Raw genomic sequence first — 19137 nt, 5'->3', positions numbered from 1 at the left:
CCCCATGGTGTATACTGTTATGAATGTACCCCAGCTCTGAGGGGCCGAAGGGCGCGGGGTAGCCCCCTCCTTTGTGAGAATCGCAAGATCACTATTGAGTCAGTTCAGGGGGCCCAGGAAATGAGAGAGAGACGTGTGGAATGTCTCGTTTCCCCGGCGATGTAAAGCTACGGGACATGGCCATTGTCTCCGGAAGGCAAATTTGTGGATTGGAGACTATGCTACGTGAACGCCCTCAGGCAAAGTGGGCTGGTTGAGGGAGAGATTGCATCACCCCCAACCTGATTGACATCTACGACCCTGCAAGTCAAGATAAAAGAGGGCCTGTAGGAACAGCCCCTCAGACACACCAGAAGAAATGTTAAGCGACCACGTAATAGCAGGAAGTCATCTGAAGGAGGCCACGTGCGTTCAGTTCCGTTGCTGGAACTGGTAGCTGGAACCACGGAAAACGGCTTTTAGCTAACAACGGGGAAGCCCACTCCCCTGACTCAACGGATTGGCATCATAAAAGACCTGGGCAAGTTTAAACTGCCTCGCTCTTAAACCCAAAAACGCTGCAGCTTGAACGAACTAACAGTGACTGTTATATTTCCATCGGACAATACATTATCCCCTAGACAACGATAGAGCTATTTCTTATTGGTTATTATTATACCCGCGCTTTAGATTTAGTATTTACGACGTATATTATCTGTATGTTTGCATTAATCTTATTTTGTGCCCCCTTATCAATAAATACTTTTTAAAATAGTACCATCAGACTTCAACGGACCTCTCTATCTTTGCTGGTAAGTGACCCAGTTACCCAGTGACCCAGTGGTGTATACACAGTATATAGAATACTCCCCATTGTGTATACACAGTACATCCTATACTCCCATCGGAGTATACACAGTACCTCCTATACTCCCAACGGTGTATATGCAGTTCATCCTACAGTGTAGCAGTGTATGTTCAGAATATCCTCTACCCCTGAGATATCTATATACATGATGTTCTTTACTCCTGCGCAGTGTATACATAGTACAGCCCGTACTGTGCTGCTGTGTGTCCTCTGCTCCGCCACGTCCCATCCACTGTACATCCCATAGTCTCACATGCTGTATATGCAGTCTGTCCTGTCTTCCTCCGCATGCCGTGTACTCTCCGATGGAGTGTGCACAGTCAGAGTGTAGCTGTGCTCAGTGGTGTGCAGGGCTTTACCTGCGACGGACTGGGCCAGGCCGTTGTTGGATTTTCCCTACTAACTCATCGGTGTCTCCATACCGGGCCGCGATGGAGCTCGGTCCATATTCTCTCCACCACACAGCTATGGAGGTTTGTCAACGTTTTAGGTGTCGAGCTGAACATTCGCAAACTTCTGAGGAGGAGAGACGCAGCCCTGCTTCCTTTGTAATGGCATGAATGGGCAGGGACCAGGACAGGTCCTCCGAAACAAAAACACAAAGCAACCGAAATTTGCCCACCCTCTCCGTCACCAATCCCCTAATGAGGACCAGCTCATGGCCCCCTAGTTAATATTTATCCTCTTGGTCTGGCTGATATTGAGTGAGGGGGTGTTGCTGTCACACCACTCAGCTGGCTGTTCAATCTCTGCTCATGCTGATTGGTCACCTTGGATATGGCCAACACCAGTACTGTTACCAGCAAACTCTTGCATTGGAGCTACGTTCAGGTTCACGGTCGTCAGTATAAAGTGAGCAGAGCAGGGGGCTAAGCACAGGGCATTATAGTAGCCCTGGATTGCTGGAGATTGCGGAGGAGATGTTGTTGTCAATCCAAACTGACTGGACTGTGGTCTGCTAGTGAGGAAATCGAGCATCCAATTGCACAAGGAGGGACTGTGGCCAAGGTCTTGGAGCTTATTGATTAGTTTTGAGGGGAAGAGCATTCTGGCGGCTTATACTCCGCCGCGATATATACGTGCTGCGGCGTGTATCTCCCCGCGCCGTGCAGGCGGTGTGTGCGGCTGCCGCGCAGGCGCGCTGAGAGAAGGGTCGGTCCAGCATGCGAGATGAGGGGGGGAGGGGGGGCTGTTGGGGGCGGAGGCGTGCAAAGTCGCGCGCGCGCGCGCATCCAGCCGGCAGCAATGGCGGAGCGCGCGGCGGGCAGGGTTGCGCTGTCCCCCCGGACGGTGCTGAAGTGAAGGCGGCTGCCCGCGCGAGCCCGGCGGCGGAGTAGGCGGCGGCGGCGGCGGCGGCGGGGGAGTAGGCGGCGGAAGAGGAGGAGTAGGCGGCGGCGGCCTGAGGAAGGAAGGATCAGGAGGGAGCGAGGACCGGCGGCGGCGGCCATGGAGGGGCAGCCCGACAGCCCGAGCCGGGCGGTGGAGTACCTGCTGGAGCTCAACAACATCATCGAGTCCCAGCAGAAGCTGCTGGAGCAGCAGCGGCGCCGCATCGACGAGCTGGAGCGGCAGCTCGAGCGCCTGAGTCGCGAGAACCGTAGCCTGCGCCGGGCCGGCGGGGAGGCCGAGCGCTCGCCCGCCTCCGCCGCCGTCCCGGCCGCCCCCCAGCCGGCAGGCGGCCCGCTGCCTCCCGACGGCGCCAGCAGCCCCCCGGCCACCCCGCAGAGGAGCAGGTAAGGGATCGGGCACGGTTACCGGGGTAGCGGGTGACGGGGTTAATGTTATGTAGAATGGCAATGTGGGAAGGAAGGGGTTAATTTATTGAAGGGACGGTGTGGGCACTGTCGGGTTAATATGTGCGGGATGATGTTAATGTGGGAGGGAAGGGATGGGAATCGTGGGGTTAATGTGTAGGGTAACAGGGTTGAAGTGCAAGAGGGAAGGGGTTAATGCTTGGGAGGAAACAGCTGCAGCGTAGGAGGGAAGGGGTTAACGTGAGAAAGGGAAGTTGAAGGAAGCATGGGTTTCATGTGAGTTTGTTCACGTTCGTGCAGGAGGGAATAAGTTAATGTGAGAGAGGGAAGGTGTGGGAATCGTGGGATTAATGATGTGGACGTTGACAAGATTGAAGTGTGGGAGGGACGGTGTGGGAATCGTGGGGCTAATATGTGTGGGATGACGTTAGTGAGGGAGGGAAGGGGTTAATATTGTGTAGGAATGAAGGGTTGAAGTGGTAATGTGAGAAACGGAAGGTGTGGGATTTGTGGTGTTCATGTGTGTGGGATCACATTAGTGTGGGAGTGAGGGGATTAATCTGTGGGAGAGGTGTGGGACGCGTGGAGTTAATATGTATGGGATGTTAGTGTGGGCGAGAAGTAGCTGAAAGTATGGAAGGGAAAGGGTTAATGTGTGTAGGATGACAGTTTTACAGTGTGAGAGGAAGGGGAGCAAAGAGAAAGTAGAATAGGGAAGTGGTCAATCTGTGGGACAGAAGGGGTTAATGTTGCGTGGGAGGTAAGGTGTGAGAAGCATGAGGTCAATGTGTGTGGGACTCGTGGAATTAATGCGTGTGGGATAACAGGAAAGAAGTATGGGATGGGAGGGGTTAATGTTAGCATAGAGCAGGCCCTTCAGCCCATGATGATGTGCCAACCTTTTAACCTGTTCTGAGATCAATCTAAACCTTCCCTCGCACATAACCCTCCATTTTTCTATCATCCATGTCCCTATCTAAAAGTCTCTTAAATGATCCGAATGTATCTGCCTCTACCACCACCTCTGGGAGGGCATACAATGTACCCACCAGTCTCTGAGTAAAATTATCTCTGACCCCTATGCTTTCCTCCAGTCACCTTCATATTATGCCCAAATTAATACGAGGGTATTAGCCATTGTCACTTTGAGAAAAAGTCGCTGACTATCCACTCAATCGATGCCTTTTATCATCTTGTACACCTCTAACCAGTTACCTCTCATCCTCATCCTTCCCAAAGAGAAAAGCCTTAGCTCATTCAACCTTTCCTCATAAGGCATGCTCTCTACTTGAGGCAGCATCGTGGTAAGTCTCCTCTGTGCCCTCACTAAAGCTTCCGCACATTTCCTATCATGAAGTGATCAGAACTGTGCATGATATCCCAAGTGTAGTCTAACCAGAGTTTTATAGAGATCCAACATTATCTTCTGCCTTTTGAACTCAATCCCCCAACTAATGAGGGCCAACACTCCATATGCCTTCTTAACACACCTATCACTATGCAGCAGTTTTGAGGGATCTATGGACATGAATTCCAAGATCATTGTGTTCCTCCACACTGCAGGGAATCCTGCTGTTAACCCTGTACTCTTACCTTCAGGTCTGACCTTCCAAAGTGAATCTCTTCACATTTTACCATTTTAACTCTATCTGTGCTTCTCAGTCCCCTTTGCATCCTGTCATTGACCCATTGTAACTTAATGTTGAATGAGAGGGAAAGGGTTAATCTGTGGGAGGGAAGATGTGGGGCCCATGGGGTTATTGTGTGTGGAGTGACAAGGTTAAAGTGTGGGAGGGAATGGAGTTAATGTGCCAGAATCATAGGGTTAACGTTCTGAGCAGATTGACTGGACTAAAGCATGGAAGGGAAGAGGTTAATGTGGGAAGGAAGGTTAATGTGCAGGAGTGACAGTATTAAAATGTCGAGCAGAAGGGGTTCATGTGCGAGTAACATTGGGAGGGACAGGGTTAAGATGTTGGACAGAAGAGGTTAATGTGTGGATGTGAGTTACAGATTGGGAGGGACAGGGTTAAAAAGGTGTGGGAGGGAGGATTCAAAGTATGTTTATCAGAAAAGAATGTTTGCAGAGTACAACTCTGAGATGTGGAAATCATAAGGTTAATATTGTGTACCTTTGACTGCTCTGGGGTTAAAAATTGTTGAGGGAATATGTGGGAGGGCTAGTTACCTGTGGGGGTAAACGGGGTTAAAATGGTGTGAGGGCAGGCAACAAATTTAGTATTGATTAGGTGGGGCTGGCTTAAAGTAGTGTGGAATAAAGGGGTTAATGTGTTGGAGAGAAGGTGTGGAAATCATGTGGGCATTGCAGGGTTAGGTGGTGTCAGTAACAGGGTTAATTTTGTCAGTAACAGGGTTAACGTTGGCTACCGTGTGAACAGGGGTGTGGTGAGCTTAGGGAAGACAGGGTTAATGTTACGTATGGGAGTGAAAGTGTTGTGTGAGGGCTGGCTACCATGGGAGCAGATGGGTTAAAATCTATGGGAATCACAGCATTAGTACTGTGTGGGTGTGATTGTGTGAGGGCTGGCTGCCTGTTGTATGGGGGCGGATGGTTTAAGATTATGTGGGAACTAGAGGGTTAATATTAGGTTGAAGAGATGGGGAGGAAGTGGCAGTTTTATCATGTATGGAGGTTGTTGTAGGAAGGATGTGTGGGAATGACAGGGTTAAATATCTGTGGGAACAACAGTATTATGCTATAAGACAGGTAACATTAAAATGACAGGGTTAAAAATATGCTGGGTGGGAAACACTCAAAGGTTACGGGGAGAAGGCAGGAGAATGAGAACTCGAAGGAAAATAAATCAGCCATGATGGAATGGCGGTGAAGACTCAATGGACCAAATGGCCTAATTCTGCTCCTATGTCTCAAGGTGTGGCAATCACAGGGTTAAAGTCACGACTCACAGTTAAAATTCTGTGGGGAGGTGTTGTGCCAAATATGTAGGAGGTTTCGACATTAAAATTCTGGGAACACGGTGACATTAAAATATGGAAATCATAGGGTTAAATTGTGAGTTCAAATCCTGTGAATGTTGCTGACACATTGTGTGGGAGTGGATGGGTTAAAATTGTGCAGGACTCACAGGGTTAAAACTATGTGGGAGGGATGGTGTTAAACGGGAATTGTAGTATTAACGTATTAACGTCACAACAGAGTCACGGTGAAAATTATGTGGGAATTGGACGATTATATTTTGTGTGGGAGGCGATGGGTTAAAGTTGTGTGTGGAGCGTGGGTGATGCAATGTGTGCGATGCAGTGGGTTAAGTTTCTGTGGCAGGAATCGCCTCAAAGTTCTTTCGGTGTGTTGGCGTTGGGAGGGTGAAAGGGTTAAAATTGTGTACATGGTCATGTGTTCTGCAGGCTGCACAGAGGGGGGTGCAGAGAGGGGTCACGCATTGAAGAGTACAATGTGACGAATTGCACGGGTGGATCGGTGTAATGGGGTAATGGGTTGCGTGGGAACGATGGAAGGAGGCCGTAGTCTTGCGCCTGACTGATGCACAGGATCGGTGCGCTGCATGTGGGGTACTGGGCATCGCATTGCACCTTGCATGGGAGTATCTGGGGCGTGTGGATGCTTATGGAAGTATCGGTTGCTGTTGCGGACAGGGTTAATACCGGCATGAGCGAGGGATAGGATTAGCTCCAAGTGGGAGTGCTGGTGTTAAAATCAGGCCTGGGATTAATATATAATGCTCAGGTTTTCAACTGAGTGTGAACAAGGGTGAATGAAGGAATGAAGGTTGATGAAGGGATAATGTCAATTTTGAGCAGTGGTTTACATTAAGTGTTCGGGTTAACTGCGTTGTGTGTGACCCGGTGTTAATATTAGGGTGTGCAAGGGTTAACATTAGAATGCTGTACAGGCCCTTCGGCCCACGATGTTGTGCTGACCTTTTAACCCACTCTGGAATCCCTCCTACAGAGCCCTCCATTTTCCTATCATCCTTGTGCTTATCTGAGAATCTCTTTAATGTACTGTAATTAACCTGCCTCTACTATCACCCCAGGCAACGCATTCCACCATGCACCAATCTCTGTAAGGAACTTGCCTCTGACTCCTCCCCCACGCCATACTTTTCTCCAGTCACCTAAAAACGATGCCTCCTCGTATTAGCCATTTCCGCTCTGCTGTCAACTTGATCTGTGCCTCTTATCACCTTGTACACTTCTATCAGGTCACCTCTCTTCCTCCTCCTCTTCGCCAAAGAGAAAAGCCCCAGCTCACTCAACCTTTTCTCACAAGACATGCTCTCCCAATCCTGGCAGCATCCTGGTCAATCTCCTCTGCATGCTCTCTAAAGTTTCCCCATCCTTCCCACAATGAGGTGACCAACATTGAACACAAGTGTGGTCTGACCAGAAGTTTATTGAGCTGCAACATTACCTCATGGCTCTTCAAGCCAGTCCCCTGACTAATGATGGCCAACACATCTTGGCTACCTTGTTCAACTTGCCAGGCAACTTTGAGGGGTTTGAGTGTTGAACTTTGGACTAGAGCTCAGACTGCAAATTGGGTATGAACAAGGGTGAATACTGAGAGTGATTGAGGGTTAATATTGATTTTGAGCAGTGGTTGATATTAGATGTTGGGGTGAACAAGTAGAGCCCAAGATCCATCAGTTCCTCCACACTGCTAATAATCCTGTCATTAACACCATTAAGTGTCGGGGTGGACTGTGTTAATATTGTGTGTGAGCCAGTTAATATTAGGGCATGCAAGGGTTAATATTGTATGGGATGGGCAGGGTGAGTGATTACTGTTTGGTATGAGGGAGGCTGGCGCCGGAGGGAGTTACTGTCGTGTTGGGGGTTGGAGAGTTTGCTCACTCCTGACCGGTGTGGGATGGGTTAACATCTCCAGCTTCCTGTCAGGGAGGGTGTGCATTTGAGGGATCTTGTGCTCTGTTGAAGTGCGATTTCCACCCCCCCCCCCCCAACTTTCTGGCATGCTATCCAGGAGATGTGATCAGCATTAGTACCTCTTGTGCTGGCTCTGTGTTTGCAGAGGCAGAGAGCGTAGATAGAGGCCCTTCGACCCAATCAGTCTGTCCTAACCACAGTTCCCACTCATCTAGTCTCAATTTTCTGCGTTCCACCCACATCCCTCCAAGCCCCGTCTCTCCAAGTGCTTTTTAAATGGTACCACTCAGAATCAGATTCAGGTTTAATGTCACCGGCACATGTTGTGAAATTTTTGCAGCAGCAGTACATAATAATAGAGGAAAAAGAGCTTAAATATATATGTATAATGGTTAAATTAAATAAGTAGTGCAAAAATAGAAATAAAAAAGTAGTGAGGTAGCGTTCATGGGTTCTCTGTCCATTCGGGAATCGGATGGCAGAGGGGAAGAATCGTTGAGTGTGTGCCTCCTCCCTGATGGTAGCGATGAGAAGAGGATCCTGGATGGTGGGGGTCCTTGATGGATGCCGCCTTTCTGAGGCATCGCTTGTTGAAGGTGTCCTGGATGCTGGGGAGGCTACTGCCCAAGATGCAGTTCATTAATTTTACAACTCACTGCAGCTTTTTCTGATCCTGCACAGTGCACCCCTGCGCCTCCCCCCCCCCCCACAATACCAGACAGTGTGAAGGCAGTTCGAATGCTCTCCACGGTACACCTGTAGAAATTTGCCAATGTCTTTGGTGACAAAACCGAATCTCCTCAAACTCCTGATGAAATACAGCTGGTGTCTTGCCTTCTTAGTAAATGCCTCAATATCGTTGGGCCCAGGAATTTGAAATTGCTCACTCTTTCCACTTCTGAACCCTCAATGAGAACTGGTGTGTGTGTGTCCTTGTCTTACCCTTTTGGAAGTCCACAATCCCCCCCTCTGCTATTGCACCTGCTCCAAATTCTTCCACTGGTGGATCATATTTGTCACATTATATGGCACCTGGTTGACTCCATCTACCTCTCCTTCTTCCTATAACACTCCCCCGCCCCACCAATCTCATGTTCCCTCTTCTTCTGTGTCTGGCTTCCCTCCACCCACCCTCCGGGAGACCAAGTTCATACATCCTGCAGTAATTACTGTGATCTGGACTGCAGTATCTTGCTGGCCTGCGAGCAAGGGGGGTGTGTGTGTGTGTGTGTGTGTGTGTGTGTGTGTGTGTGTGTGTGTGTGTGTGTGTGTGTGTGTGTGTGTGTGTGTGTGTGTGTGTGTGTGTGTGTGTGTGTGTGTGTGTGTGTGTGTGTGTGTGTGTGTCTACACGTGCTCACAGCTGCTGGGGAGAGATGGTGGGGGGGTTGATGTGAATGGGGAAAGGAAGGGAGCGAAGTGTGAGGAGGCAAATGGAAGATCGAGAAGGTGCTTTGAGGAAGGAATGGGAGAGAGGGAGAGGGGCAGAGGTTGAAAGGAGGGGGAGAGATCGAGATGGGAAGGAGTGGAGGAGAGGGGGTCGATGGAAGATGGGCAGAGATTAAAGGACTGTAGAGGAAAGTGGTGTCAAGGGATAGAGGAAGGAAAAGAGGGGCAAGTAGAGAAGGGAGGGTAGGAGGAATAGAGAAGGGAGAGTGGCAAGGAGAGAGGAAGGAGAAAGGTAGGGGGAGAGGGGTGATTGAGGGAAGGAGAAGAGTGGAGGAGAGAGCGATAGAGAGAGGGTGAGCAGAGGAGAGAGCGGTAGAGGAAGGAGAAAGGTGGGAAAGAGGGGTGAAGAGGAGGTGAGAGTGATCGAGAGATGGAGTGAGTGGCAGAGAGAATTGGAGGAAGTAGGAGGGCAAGAGAGGAGTGGAAGAGAGTGTGGTAGATGGAATGTGGGCAGAGATCGAGTGGGCCGTAGAGCAGAGGGCAGAGGAATTGAGAAGGATAAAGAGGAGAGGGAGAGGGGCAAGTGGAGGAGAATTGGGTGGATAGAGGAGGAGAGGGACTGACAAGGGGACAGAGTGGGGAAGAGAGGAGTAGAGGAGGCAGGAGCGTGAAAGAGGAGTAGAGGAGAGTGTGGTCGGTGAAGGAGGTGGGAGAGATTAAGGGGGTGTAGAGGAGAGAGGGGGAGAGGAATGTAAAGAGGAGAGAGAGGGAAGCAGAATAGAAGAGGAAGTATAGGGAGAAGGGAGATAGGGTGAAGGGATGTGAAGGATTGGCACTGCGGTTTCCCAGATCAGCTGTCAATTGGGTATTTAATACTCAGTCTGTGTGTGTGTCATTGACTGTCCGTTTGTGGATCTGTGGGAAGGTGCGTGTTATTTTGTGTCTGTATGTATCTGTGTGTGCGTGTGTGTAAGCATGCATGTGTCTGTATGTGTGTGTGTATCTGTGTCACTTTGTGTCAATCTGTGTGTGTTTTGTGTGTGTGTGTGTCTCTGCCTCTGTGTGCATCTGTGTCACTGTAGGTCTCTGTGAGTGCGTGCATCTGTGTCATTATGTGTGTCTCTGTCTCTGTGTGTCCCAGTGTGTGTATGCGCCTTTGTCACTGTATGTTGTGTGTGTGTGTGTGTGTGTGTGTGTGTGTGTGTGTGTGTGTGTGTGTCTGTGTAGGTGTGTGCATCTGTCACTCTGTGTCTGTGTGTGTGTCTGTTTCACCATGTGTCACTGTGTCTATGTGTGTGTGTGTCTGTTTCACTCTGTGTCTCTGTGTGCGTCTCTGACACAGTGTGTGTGGACTTGCATGAGTGGGTGTGCATGTGTGATATCTCATCGTAACAAGCATCAACACAATCCTGGCAGCCTGTTAACATTTATTAACCTGTTTGGTTTTCGCTACTGCCGCACTCCCGGTGTTGGCTTCGTGTGCATAAATGCTTTCTGCAGAAATGCACCCTTAACTGTAGCTGACAGCCTCAGCTCAGCCAGTTACTATTACCCAGTGAGGGGACACACTCAGCCCCAGCTCAGCCAGTTACTATTACCCAATGTTGACTCACTCAGCCAGTTACTATTATCCAGTGCGGGGACTCACTCAGCCAGTTCCTATTACCCAGTGTGGAGACCCACTCAGCCCCAGCTCAGCCAGTTAATATTGCCCAGTGCGGGGACTCACTCAGCCCCACCTCAGCCAGTTACTATTACCCAGTGCGGAGACTCACTCAGCCCCATCTCAGCCAGTTATATTACCCAGTGTGGGGACTCACTCAGCCCCAGCTCAGCCAGTTACTATTACCCAGTGTGGTGACTCACTCAGCCCAGCTCAGCCAGTTACTATTACCCAGTGTGGGGACTCACTCAGCCCCAGCTCAGCCAGTTACTATTACCCAGTGTGGGGACTCACTCAGCCCCATCTCAGCCAGTTACTATTACCCACTGCGGGGACTCACTCAGCCCCACCTCAGCCAGTTACTATTACCCAGTGCGGAGACTCACTCAGCCCTTGCTCAGCCAGTTACTATTACCCAGTTCGGAGACTCACTCAGCCCCAGCTCAGCCAGTTACTATTACCCACTGAGGGGACTCACACAGCCCCACCTCAGCCAGTTACTATTACCCAGTGTGGGGACTCACTCTGCCCCACCTCAGCCTGTTACTATTACCCAGTGTGGGGACTCACTCAGCCCCAGCTCAGCCAGTTACTATTACCCAGTGCGGGGACTCACTCAGCCCCAGCTCAGCCAGTTGCTATTACCCCGTGTGGGGACTCACTCAGCCCCACCTCAGCCAGTTACTGTTACCCAGTGCGGGGACTCACTCAACCCCAGCTCAGCCAGTTACTATTACCCAGTGTGGGGACTCACTCAGCCCCAGCACAGCCAGTTACTATTACCCAGTGTGGGACTCACTCAGCCCCACCTCAGCCAGTTATTATTACCCAGTGTGGGACTCACTCAGCCAGTTACTATTACCCAGTGTGGGAACTCACTCAGCCAGTTACTATTACCCAGTGTGGGGACTCACTCAGCCCCAGCACAGCCAGTTACTATTACCTAGTGTGGGGACTCACTCAGCCCCACCTCAGCCAGTTATTATTACCCATTGTGGGACTCACTCAGCCAGTTACTATTACCCAGTGTGGGTACTCACTCAGCCAGTTACTATTACCCAGTGCGGGGACTCACTCAGCCCCAGCTCAGCCGGTTACTATTACCCTGTGTGGGGACTCACTCAGCCCCAGCTCAGCCAGTTACTATTACCCAGTGCGGAGAGTCACTCAGCCAGTTACTATTACCCAGTGTGGGGACTCACTCAGCCCCAGCTCAGCCAGTTACTATTACCCAGTGTGGGGACTCACTCAGCCTCACCTCAACCAGTTACTGTTACCCAGTGCGGGGACTCACTCAGCCCCAGCTCAGCCAGTTACTATTACCCAGTGTGGGGACTCACTCAGCCAGTTACTATTACCCAGTGCGGGGACTCACTCAGCCCCAGCTCAGCCAGTTACTATTACCCAGTGCGGAGACTCACTCAGCGCCAGCTCAGTGAATTACTATTACCCAGTGTGGGGACTCACTCAGCCAGTTACTATTACCCAGTGCGGGGACTCACTCAGCCCCAGCTCAGCAAGTTGCTATTACCCAGTCTGGGGACTCACTCAGCCCCACCTCAGCCAGTTACTATTACCCAGTGTGGGGACTCACTCAGCCAGTTACTATTACCCAGTGCGGGGACTCACTCAGCCAGTTACTATTACCCAGTGCGGGGACGAACTCAGCCAGTTACTTTTACCCAGTGCGGGGACTCACTCAGCCCCAGCTCAGCCAGTTACTATTACCCAGTGCGGGGACTCACTCAGCCCCAGCTCAGCCAGTTACTATTACACAGTGCGGTGACTCACTCAGCCCCAGCACAGCCAGTTACTATTTCCCAGTGTGGAGCCTCACTCAGCATCAGCTCAGCCAGTTACTATTACCCAGTGTGGGGACTCACTCAGCCCCACATCAGCCAGTTACTATTACCCAGTGCGGGGACTCACTCAGCCCCAGCTCAGCCAGTTACTATTACCCAGTGCGGGGACTCACTCAGCCAGTTACTATTACCCAGTGCGGGGGCTCACTCAGCCAGTTACTATTACCCAGTGCGGGGACTCACTCAGCGAGTTACTATTACCCAGTGCGGGGACTCACTCAGCCCCAGCTCAGCCAGTTACTATTACCCAGTGCGGGGACTCACTCAGCCTCAGCTCAGCCAGTTACTATTACCCAGTGCGAAGACTCACTCAGCCCCAGCTCAGCCAGTTACTATTACCCAGTGCGGGGACTCACTCAGCCCCAGCTCAGCTAGTTACTATTACCCAGTGCGGAGACTCACTCAGCCCTTGCTCAGTGAATTACTATTACCCAGTGTGGGGACTCACTCAGCTCCACCTCAGCCAGTTACTATTACCCAGTGCGGGGACTCACTCAGCCAGTTACTATTACCCAGTGCGGGGACTCACTCAGCCAGTTACTATTACCCAGTGCGGGGACTCGCTCAGCCAGTTACTATTACCCAGTGCGGGGACACACTCAGCCTCACCACAGCCAGTTACTGTTACCCAGTGCGGGGACTCACTCAGCCGCAGCCCAGCCAGTTACTATCACCCAGTGTGGGGACTCACTCAGCCCCAGCTCAGCGAATTACTATTACTCAGTGTGGGGATTCACTCAGCCAGTTACTATTACCCAGTGCGGGGACTCACTCAGCCCCAGCCCAGCCAGTTACTATCACCCAGTGTGGGGACTCACTCAGCCCTAGCTCAGCGAATTACTATTACCCAGTGTGGGGACTCACTCAGCCCCACCTCAGCCAGTTACTATTTCCCAGTGCGGGGACTCACTCAGCCCCAGCTCAGCCAGTAACTATTACCCAGTGCGGGGACTCACTCAGCCCCACCTCAGCCAGTTACTATTACCCAGTGCGGGGACTCACTCAGCCCCACCTCAGCCAGTTACTATTACCCAGTGCGGGGACTCACTCAGCCCCAGCTCAGCCAGTTACTATTACCCAGTGCGGGGACTCACTCAGCCAGTTACTATTACCCAGTGCGGAGACTCACTCAGCCCCAGCTCAGCTACTTACTATTACCCAGTGCGGAGACTCACTCAGCCTCAGCTCAGCCAGCTACTATTACCCAGTGTGGGGACTCACTCAGCCCCACCTCAGCCAGTTACAATTACCCAGTGCGGGGACTCACTCAGCCCCAGCTCAGCCAGTAACTATTACCCAGTGCGGGGACTCACTCAGCCAGTTACTATTACCCAGTGCGGGGACTCACTCAGCCCCACCTCAGCCAGTTACTATTACCCAGTGCGGGGACTCACTCAGCCAGTTACTATTACCCAGTGCGGGGACACACTCAGCCTCAGCTCAGTCAGTTACAATTACCCAGTGTGGGGACTCACTCAGCCCCAGCTCAGCCAGTAACTATTACCCAGTGCGGGGACTCACTCAGCCAGTTACTTTTACCCAGTACGGGGACTCACTCAGCCTCAGCTCAGCCAGTTACTATTACCCAGTGTGGGGACTCACTCAGCCCCACCTCAGCCAGTTACTATTACCCAGTGCGGGGACTCACTCAGCCCCAGCTCAGCCAGTTACTATTACCCAGTGTGGGGACTCACTCAGCCCCAGCTCAGCCAGTAACTATTACCCAGTGTGGGGACTCACTCAGCCCCAGCTCAGCCAGTTACTATTACCCAGTGTGGGGACTCACTCAGCCCCAGCTCAGCCAGTAACTATTACCCAGTGCGGGTACACACTCAGCCAGTTACTATTATCCAGTGCAGGGACTCACTCAGCCCCAGCTCAGTCAGTTACTATTACCCAGTACGGGGACTCACTCAGCCTCAGCTCAGCCAGTTACTATTACCCAGTGCGGGGACTCACTCAGCCAGTTACTATTACCCAGTGCGGGGACTCACTCATCCTCAGCTCAGCCAGTTCCTATTACCCAGTGCGGGGACTCACTCAGCCCCAGCTCAGCCAGTTACTATTACCCAGTGCGGGGACTCACTCAGCCAGTTACTATTACCCAGTGCGGAGACTCACTCAGCCCCACCGCAGCCAGTTACTATTACCCAGTGTGGGGACTCACTCAGCCTCACCTCAGCCAGTTACTGTTACCCAGTGCGGGGACTCACTCAGCCCCAGCTCAGCCTGTTACTATCACCCAGTGTGGGGACTCACTCAGCCCCACCTCAGCCAGTTACTATTACCCAGTGCTGGGACTCACTCAGCCCCAGCTCAGCCAGTTACTATTACCCAGTGTGGGGACTCACTCAGCCCCACCTCAGCCAGTTACTGTTACCCAGTGCGGGGACTCACTCAGCCCCAGCTCAGCCTGTTACTATCACCCAGTGTGGGGACTCACTCAGCCCCACCTCAGCCAGTTACTATTACCCAGTGCTGGGACTCACTCAGCCCCAGCTCAGCCAGTTGCTATTACCCAGTGCGGGGACTCACTCAGCCCAAGCTCAGCCAGTTACTATCACCCTGTGTGGGGACTCACTCAGCCAGTTACTATTACCCAGTGCGGGACTCACTCAACCTCAGCTCAGCCAGTTACTATTACCCAGTGCGGGGACTCACTCAGCCCCAGCTCAGCCAGTTACTATTACCCTGTGCGGGGACTCACTCAGCCAGTTACTATTACCCACTGCGGGGACTCACTCAGCCAGTTACTATTACCCAGTGCGGGGACTCACTCAGCCAGTTACTATTACCCAGTGCGGGGACTCACTCAGCCAGTTACTATTACCCAGTGAGGGGACTCACTCATCCTCAGCTCAGCCAGTTCCTATTACCCAGTGCGGGGACTCACTCAGCCCCAGCTCAGCCAGTTACTATTACCCAGTGTGGGGACTCACTCAGCCTCACCTCAGCCAGTTACTGTTACCCAGTGCGGGGACTCACTCAGCCCCAGCTCAGCCTGTTACTATCACCCAGTGTGGGGACTCACTCAGCCCCACCTCAGCCAGTTACTATTACCCAGTGCTGGGACTCACTCAGCCCCAGCTCAGCCAGTTACTATTACCCAGTGTGGGGACTCACTCAGCCCCACCTCAGCCAGTTACTGTTACCCAGTGCGGGGACTCACTCAGCCCCAGCTCAGCCTGTTACTATCACCCAGTGTGGGGACTCACTCAGCCCCACCTCAGCCAGTTACTATTACCCAGTGCTGGGACTCACTCAGCCCCAGCTCAGCCAGTTGCTATTACCCAGTGCGGGGACTCACTCAGCCCAAGCTCAGCCAGTTACTATCACCCAGTGTGGGGACTCACTCAGCCAGTTACTATTACCCAGTGCGGGACTGACTCAACCTCAGCTCAGCCAGTTACTATTACCCAGTGCGGGGACTCACTCAGCCCCAGCTCAGCCAGTTACTATTACCCAGTGCGGGGACTCACTCAGCCAGTTACTATTACCCACTGCGGGGACTCACTCAGCCAGTTACTATTACCCAGTGCGGGGACTCACTCAGCCAGTTCCTATTACCCAGTGCGGGGACTCACTCATCCTCAGCTCAGCCAGTTCCTATTACCCAGTGCGGGGACTCACTCAGCCAGTTACTATTACCCAGTGCGGGGACTCACTCAGCCAGTTCCTATTACCCAGTGCGGGGACTCACTCATCCTCAGCTCAGCCAGTTCCTATTACCCAGTGCGGGGACTCACTCAGCCAGTTACTATTACCCAGTGCGGGGACTCACTCATCCTCAGCTCAGCCAGTTCCTATTACCCAGTGTGGGGACTCACTCAGCCAGTTACTATTACCCAGTGCGGGGACTCACTCAGCCAGTTCCTATTACCCAGTGCGGGGACTCACTCATCCTCAGCTCAGCCAGTTCCTATTACCCAGTGCGGGGACTCACTCAGACAGTTACTATTACCCAGTGCGGGGACTCACTCAGCCAGTTACTGTTACCCAGTGCGGGGACTCACTCATCCTCAGCTCAGCCAGTTCCTATTACCCAGTGTGGGACTCACTCAGCCCCAGCACAGCCAGTTACTATTACCCAGTGTGGGACTCACTCAGCCCCACCTCAGCCAGTTATTATTACCCAGTGTGGGACTCACTCAGCCAGTTACTATTACCCAGTGTGGGTACTCACTCAGCCAGTTACTATTACCCAGTGTGGGGACTCACTCAGCCCCAGCACAGCCAGTTACTATTACCTAGTGTGGGGACTCACTCAGCCCCACCTCAGCCAGTTATTATTACCCATTGTGGGACTCACTCAGCCAGTTACTATTACCCAGTGTGGGTACTCACTCAGCCAGTTACTATTACCCTGTGCGGGGACTCACTCAGCCCCAGCTCAGCCGGTTACTATTACCCTGTGTGGGGACTCACTCAGCCCCAGCTCAGCCAGTTACTATTACCCAGTGTGGGGACTCACTCAGCCCCACCTCAGCCAGTTACTATTACCCAGTGCGGAGACTCACTCAGCCCCAGCTCAGCCAGTTACTATTACCCAGTGCGGGGACTCACTCATCCAGTTACTATTACCCAGTGCGGCGACTCGCTCAGCCAGTTACTATTACCCAGTCTGGGGACTCACTCAGCCTCACCTCAGCCAGTTACTGTTACCCAGTGCGGGGACTCACTCAGCCCCAGCCCAGCCAGTTACTATCACCCAGTGTGGGGACTCACTCAGCCCTAGCTCAGCGAATTACTATTACCCAGTGTGGGGACTCACTCAGCCCCAGCTCAGCGAATTACTATTACCCTGTGTGGGGACTCACTCAGGCAGTTACTATTACCCAGTGCGGTGACTAACTCAGCCCCAGCTCAGCCAGTTGCTATTACCCAGTGCCGGGACTCACTCAGCCCCAGCTCAGCCAGTTACTATTACCCAGTGCGGGACTCACTCAACCTCAGCTCAGCCAGTTACTATCACCCAGTGGGGGACTCACTCAGCCCCAGCTCAGCCAGTTACTATTACCCAGTGTGGGGACTCACTCAGCCCCAGCTCAGCCAGTTACTATTACCCAGTGTGGGGACACACTCAGCCCCAGCCCAGCCAGTTACTATTACCCAGTGCGGGGACTCACTCAGCCTCAGCTCAGCCAGTTACTATTGCCCAGTGCGGGGACTCACTCAGCCCCACCTCAGCCAGTTACTATTACCCAGTGCGGAGACTCACTCAGCCCCAGCTCAGCCAGTTATATTACCCAGTGTGGGGACTCACTCAGCCCCAGCTCAGCCAGTTACTATTACCCAGTGTGGTGACTCACTCAGCCCAGCTCAGCCAGTTACTATTACCCAGTGTGGGGACTCACTCAGCCCCAGCTCAGCCAGTTACTATTACCCAGTGTGGGGACTCACTCAGCCCCAGCTCAGCCAGTTACTATTACCCAGTGCGGGGACTCACTCAGCCTCATCTCAGCCAGTTACTATTACCCAGTGTGGGGACTCACTCAGCTCCACCTTAGCCAGTTACTATTACCCAGTGCGGAGACTCACTCAGCCCCAGCTCAGCCAGTTACTATTACCCACTGAGGGGACTCACACAGCCCCACCTCAGCCAGTTACTATTACCCAGTGTGGGGACTCACTCTGCCCCACCTCAGCCTGTTACTATTACCCAGTGTGGGGACTCACTCAGCCCCAGCTCAGCCAGTTACTATTACCCAGTGCGGGGACTCACTCAGCCCCAGCTCAGCCAGTTGCTATTACCCCGTGTGGGGACTCACTCAGCCCCACCTCAGCCAGTTACTGTTACCCAGTGCGGGGACTCACTCAACCCCAGCTCAGCCAGTTACTATTACCCAGTGTGGGGACTCACTCAGCCCCAGCACAGCCAGTTACTATTACCCAGTGTGGGACTCACTCAGCTCCACCTCAGCCAGTTATTATTACCCAGTGTGGGACTCACTCAGCCAGTTACTATTACCCAGTGTGGGTACTCACTCAGCCAGTTACTATTACCCAGTGTGGGGACTCACTCAACCCAGCACAGCCAGTTACTATTACCTAGTGTGGGGACTCACTCAGCCCCACCTCAGCCAGTTATTATTACCCATTGTGGGACTCACTCAGCCAGTTACTATTACCCAGTGTGGGTACTCACTCAGCCAGTTACTATTACCCTGTGCGGGGACTCACTCAGCCCCAGCTCAGCCGGTTACTATTACCCTGTGTGGGGACTCACTCAGCCCCAGCTCAGCCAGTTACTATTACCCAGTGCGGAGAGTCACTCAGCCAGTTACTATTACCCAGTGCGGAGAGTCACTCAGCCAGTTACTATTACCCAGTGCGGGGACTCACTCAGCCTCAGCTCAGCCAGTTACTATTACCCACTGCGGGGACTCACTCAGCCCCAGCTCAGCCAGTTACTATTACCCAGTGCGGCGACTCGCTCAGCCAGTTACTATTACCCAGTCTGGGGACTCACTCAGCCTCACCTCAGCCAGTTACTGTTACCCAGTGCGGGGACTCACTCAGCCCCAGCCCAGCCAGTTACTATTACCCAATGTTGACTCACTCAGCCAGTTACTATTACCCAGTGTGGGGACTCACTCAGCCCTAGCTCAGCGAATTACTATTACCCAGTGTGGGGACTCACTCAGCCAGTTACTATTACCCAGTGCGGGGACTCACTCAGCCCCAGCCCAGCCAGTTACTATCACCCAGTGTGGGGACTCACTCAGCCCTAGCTCA

General features: G+C 52.4%; 1 protein-coding gene across 1 annotated transcript in view; it reads left to right on the top strand.

The window, feature by feature from the left end:
- Window positions 1–2052: 2052 nt before the first annotated feature.
- Window positions 2053–19137, top strand: part of LOC132380677 (IQ motif and SEC7 domain-containing protein 3) — a 279565-nt gene continuing 262480 nt past the window's right edge. The window contains exon 1 of the mRNA XM_059949664.1: window positions 2053–2580. Within this exon, the coding sequence (XP_059805647.1) occupies window positions 2294–2580 (287 nt within the window). The 5' untranslated portion in view covers window positions 2053–2293. The remainder of the gene's footprint in view (window positions 2581–19137) is intronic.

This window comes from Hypanus sabinus, chromosome 24, assembly GCF_030144855.1.
Source record: "Hypanus sabinus isolate sHypSab1 chromosome 24, sHypSab1.hap1, whole genome shotgun sequence".
Taxonomy (NCBI): domain Eukaryota; kingdom Metazoa; phylum Chordata; class Chondrichthyes; order Myliobatiformes; family Dasyatidae; genus Hypanus; species Hypanus sabinus.
The sequence above is the reverse complement of the archived record's forward strand: the minus strand, read 5'-3'. Positions and strand labels throughout refer to the sequence as shown.